The sequence below is a fragment of the Corvus brachyrhynchos genome, unplaced genomic scaffold (assembly GCF_000691975.1).
Source record: "Corvus brachyrhynchos isolate BGI_N302 unplaced genomic scaffold, ASM69197v1 scaffold437, whole genome shotgun sequence".
Taxonomy (NCBI): Eukaryota; Metazoa; Chordata; class Aves; order Passeriformes; family Corvidae; genus Corvus; species Corvus brachyrhynchos.
The window spans coordinates 254,007-258,338 of NW_008238962.1; the positions used below are offsets into that span (position 1 = coordinate 254,007).

General features: G+C 45.9%; 1 protein-coding gene across 7 annotated transcripts in view; it reads left to right on the plus strand.

Moving 5' to 3' along the window:
- The window catches only part of LOC108447739 (feather beta keratin-like), a 69,910-nt gene that overhangs the window by 29,507 nt on the left and 36,071 nt on the right, over positions 1 to 4,332 (plus strand). For 2 of the 7 annotated variants that reach the window (XM_017738663.1, XM_017738661.1), the window contains exon 3: positions 3,099 to 3,105. The exons of the other annotated variants lie outside the window; for them this stretch is intronic. In XM_017738663.1, coding sequence (XP_017594152.1) covers positions 3,099 to 3,105 — 7 coding nt within the window. The remainder of the gene's footprint in view (positions 1 to 3,098; positions 3,106 to 4,332) is intronic. 7 annotated transcript variants of the gene reach the window in all.

The following is a 4,332-nucleotide window of genomic DNA, read 5'->3' on the forward strand; positions in this document are numbered from 1 at the left end:
GCCTGGTTGTCAGCAGGAGAAGGAGGAGAAGGTGTCAGGAGAAGTGTGTGAGGGAGAGAGGCACTGGGCCGGCTTTTATGCTGGTCGTGGAGGGGCGGGACAGCCTTGTCCCATGGCCTTGGGGCCTTTTGGAGGCAGCAGCTCTTTCCTGGCCCAGACTGGTGAGTCATGAGGTGGGGAATATTTTCCTTCTCAGAATTCTGCTCTCTACTGTCCTGCTGTTCTGTTCATGTCCATCTGACCTTGGCGGCAGCTTTTAGGTGTTGATATTTGGGAGGTTTTGATTGTTCAATGTGTGTCAGAGAGGGCTGAATAAACAATCAGAGCCCAGGAGAACTGCAATGTCATCAGTGAGGTAATTTTGTGGCACTGGTGTGCTTTGGTTTGTGGGTGCCTTGTGAAGACTGGGCCCCTCTTCTGTGCCACTGGATGTCTGTCAGTCATTGTGTTGTTCCCAAGAATGTTGAGGGAGCTGCTGATTTCCTTGGGAGGTCACTATGTAATAACTTGTAAAGTTCCTATTGCCTGTGAGCAGTTCCTGATTTATGAAAGACACTTCATGCCCTTGTGTCTTGAATGTGGGCAGGAGGGAGAATCTGGAAAACGCGAGGCTGGTTGTTCGCTTGTTATCGTCCTTTTGGACTTCTGAAATTTACTCGACAGTGTATTCTGTCAGTTAAAGTGTATTCCTTGACCTCATTCAGAAATCCAATAAATAGCAATAAATCACTCTTGATCCCTTTTTTCCCAAACTGATCTGTGTCGTCAATTCACTTATTCCGCGTTCAAGCCACAAGGTGTCATAACATATAATCATAAGTCTTAATGTTTTGTTCCTGTGAGCAAAACCAAATAATTACTAACAGAGAGCCAGCAAGCTCTTCTTTCCTTCTTTGTCACGGTTTGGTTGTTCCTTTGTGGAACTGTGCAATTTCATGTCCTGCTCCTGAGGCCGTCTCCATCTGACCTTGGTGGTAGGTTTTAGTTGTGAGAATTAGAGACCAAAGTGGTGTTGTTGATGGTGTGTGCCAGGATATATAGAAGATTCAAGCAAAGCTTACAGGGATTGGGGTGTTGTTGGTGAGGTCATGCCATGGCATATTGACAACGTCCCATTTGCATTCTTTCATCCTGCCTCAAAGAACCCCCAGCTCTCTCAGCTTCTCCTCATTTTAAGGATACTCCAGTCCATCGGTGTCATGGTCTCCCCACACTGCTCTTGGTCAACTATATTCATGTTCTTTTTCCAGTGTTGGGCCCCACCTATAGGAGAAAGTTTCACGAAGGATGTCTGGACTTCAGGCGGCTCTCTTGAAAGCTGTTTATTGCATAGGCGAAGTTACAGCATTTCTGGGAATGGGTATCCAGAGCCAGCCCTACAGCTGCCAGCTCCAGCTGTAGGCATACCTGAAGCCACTTTCTGTTCAAGTTACAAAGCATTATATACTTTTCTTTGCAGAGTATCTTAACACGTAACAACCAATAAGCACCATACACAATACCTTTACATTTGCCTATAGCCTATAATAGCTACTACCATCACCATATTATAGTCATTATTATCCAATCACAAGAGTAAGGAAGTTACAATTTAAGCTTACAGTGGAAAATTCTTAGACCTTTCTTCTTCTTGCTACATCAACATTTCTTGTTTGTCTGCCATATCTTTCTTTTTGGTAAAGACATGTTTTCTATTTACTTATGCTCTCCTCGAGATTTATTTACTTGGTGAAAAACATGTCTTTGTTTGTAATCACATACCTTTGTCCTGCTCCTAAAAATCTCCTTCCAACTCATCTCCATCCTTTGCCTTCTCAGTTACTCATCGATCACTGTTTCAGCAAAACATCTTTTATTCTATACCAAAACTTGCTTCCATTTCTACCTCATCCCCAGCTTCTACATTCACAGACCTTTCTGCCAAGCCTACATACCTTACCAAACTTTCATCCTCCCCAACACCCACCCCTGCTGGGGAACAGGATGTTCAACTCCCTCAACCTGCTTGTATTTCTTTTCCTAATCCTGTCCTGGTAACTGCTGGAGCTTTTTACCATAAAGGATACAGAGCCATCGCATGATCCATTTATGCTCCAGCAGGAACAGAAGGTACTTCCCTGTTCGAATGCTTTGGTTACCAAGGGAATGGCAACTGCTGTCATGTGCCTGGACTTCTGTCAGGGCTTTAACACAGTCCCACAGGACATCCTTATCTCTAAAGCGCAGACATGTGGGTTTGATGGGTGGACTAATGAATGAATGAGGAACAGCCAGAGAGTGCTTGTCACTTGCTCTCTGTACAGCTGGAGGCCAGTGATGCGTCCTTCAGGGCTCTGCCTTGGACCGGTGCTCTTCAACACCTTTATCAAGGCTTTGAGCAGTCAGATTGAGACACCCCTCAGCCTGTTTGCAGGTGCCAGGAAGCTGAGAGGTGCAGTTAACACAAGAACATGGAGGGATCCCATCAGGAGCAACACTGGGAATGATGAGAATAAGAACCTCTTGAGGTTCAACAATTCCAAGTTCAAGGTTGTGCACCTTCATTGGGGCAGTCCCAGACACGAGAAGAGCTTGGGAGAGGAACTCCTTGAGAGCAGTTTCACAGAGAAAGATTTGGGGGTACTGGTGGACCAAAAGCTGGACATGACACAGCAATGTGAAATTTCAGCCCAGAAAAGCAACCATATCCTGGGCTGCGTAGAAAGAGTTGTGGCCAGTATTAATGGCTGTGGGTCAATTGGAGACATGATAATATCATTATTGTCATGGCAGAGATCAAGTGGATCAAAAAATGGCCATGCAACCTTGCAACAAAAGAACTTCTGGAAAAGGGTTTCCAGCAGACTGACACTTCCTGTCTCCTCAGAGATAAGGATCTCTTATTTGGGGTGATGTGTTGGGCTCTACAGTGGAAGAAAGACATGGACTTAGTGAAGCACGAACAGTGCAGGGACAGCAAGAGACTGACCAAAGAATCCTTGCTGTGATTAGAAATGAGAGACCGGCAAGGTCTGTTTTAGCCAGGAGGCAAGAGCGGACAAAGGAGATGTTGTGAATGTTCCATGGCATGACCTCATTCATAACACCCCAATTCTTGTAGGCTTTGTAGTCATCTTCTACATGCTTGACACAAAACAATGATACCAATCCATTGGCCTCTACCCCTCCCAATTAAAAACTGCCATGAAGGTCAGATGGACACAGCCTCTAGAGAATGACATGGAATCACAGAATTCCACAAAGACACACCAGCACAATGACAGAGGAGGAAATACGATCACAGTGACCATCTAGTAGTAATTACTGTTTTTTCCTAATAGGAACAAAGTATTATGACTGACAGGATATAAGTAACGAAATCACCTGGCTTGAATGCGGAATAAACAAATTCGCATCACTGACCAGCCCAGGCAAAATATGATTGAGCATCATTGGTTGCTTGTTCATTTAATTTCTTAAAGAGGTGAAGAAATACACTTGAAATGACAGAGTACCTTTTCATGGAAAATTGAGAAATCCAAATAGACCATAGCATTGGAACAAGTTCAACCTAACCAGGCTCTACTTTTCCAGGTCCTCTCTCTTGATACTACACAAGAAACAAGGGCATGAGCTCTCTTTAATCTATCAGGAAATGCTCCCAGGCACCACGACCTTTCCAAGAGATTGAAGAGTGACCTCCCCAGGACATCAGCAGATCCCTCAGCATTCCTGGGTGCAACACAATCACTGATGTACATCCAGTGGCATAGAAGAGGAGCCCAGTCTTCAAAAGGCACCCACAAACCAAAGCACACCAGTGCCACAAAATTACCTCACTGATGACATCACAACTCTGCTGTGCTCTGGTTGTTTATTCATCCTGACCTGACACACACTGAACAATCAAATCCTCCCAAATACAGATGCAATAAAGTTGCTGCCAAGGTCAGTTGGAAAAAGCTTCAAGAGCAGGATATTGGAACTGTAGAAAATCAGGAAGGAAAACACTCTCCATATCATGACTCTCCAGTCTGGGCCAGGCAAGAGCTGCTGCCTGCAAAATGCCCTGAGGTCAGAAGCCAAGGTTGTCCCACCCCTCCATGACCAGCATAAAAACCACCCCAATGCCTCTCTCCTGCACACACTTCTCCTCAAGCCTTCTCCTCCTACTCTGCTGACAACCAGGTGAGTCACAAGCCGCCGACCCTCCTCCTCCTGCACCCCTTGGCCCCTCTCTGCCAGGACACTCAGGCCCCAGCCTCAGAAGCCCTCACACCTCCCCACAGCCCCACAACAGACTCCAAACTCCCTCAACCGCCTGCATCACACCCCCTCCCACGACCCCCACCC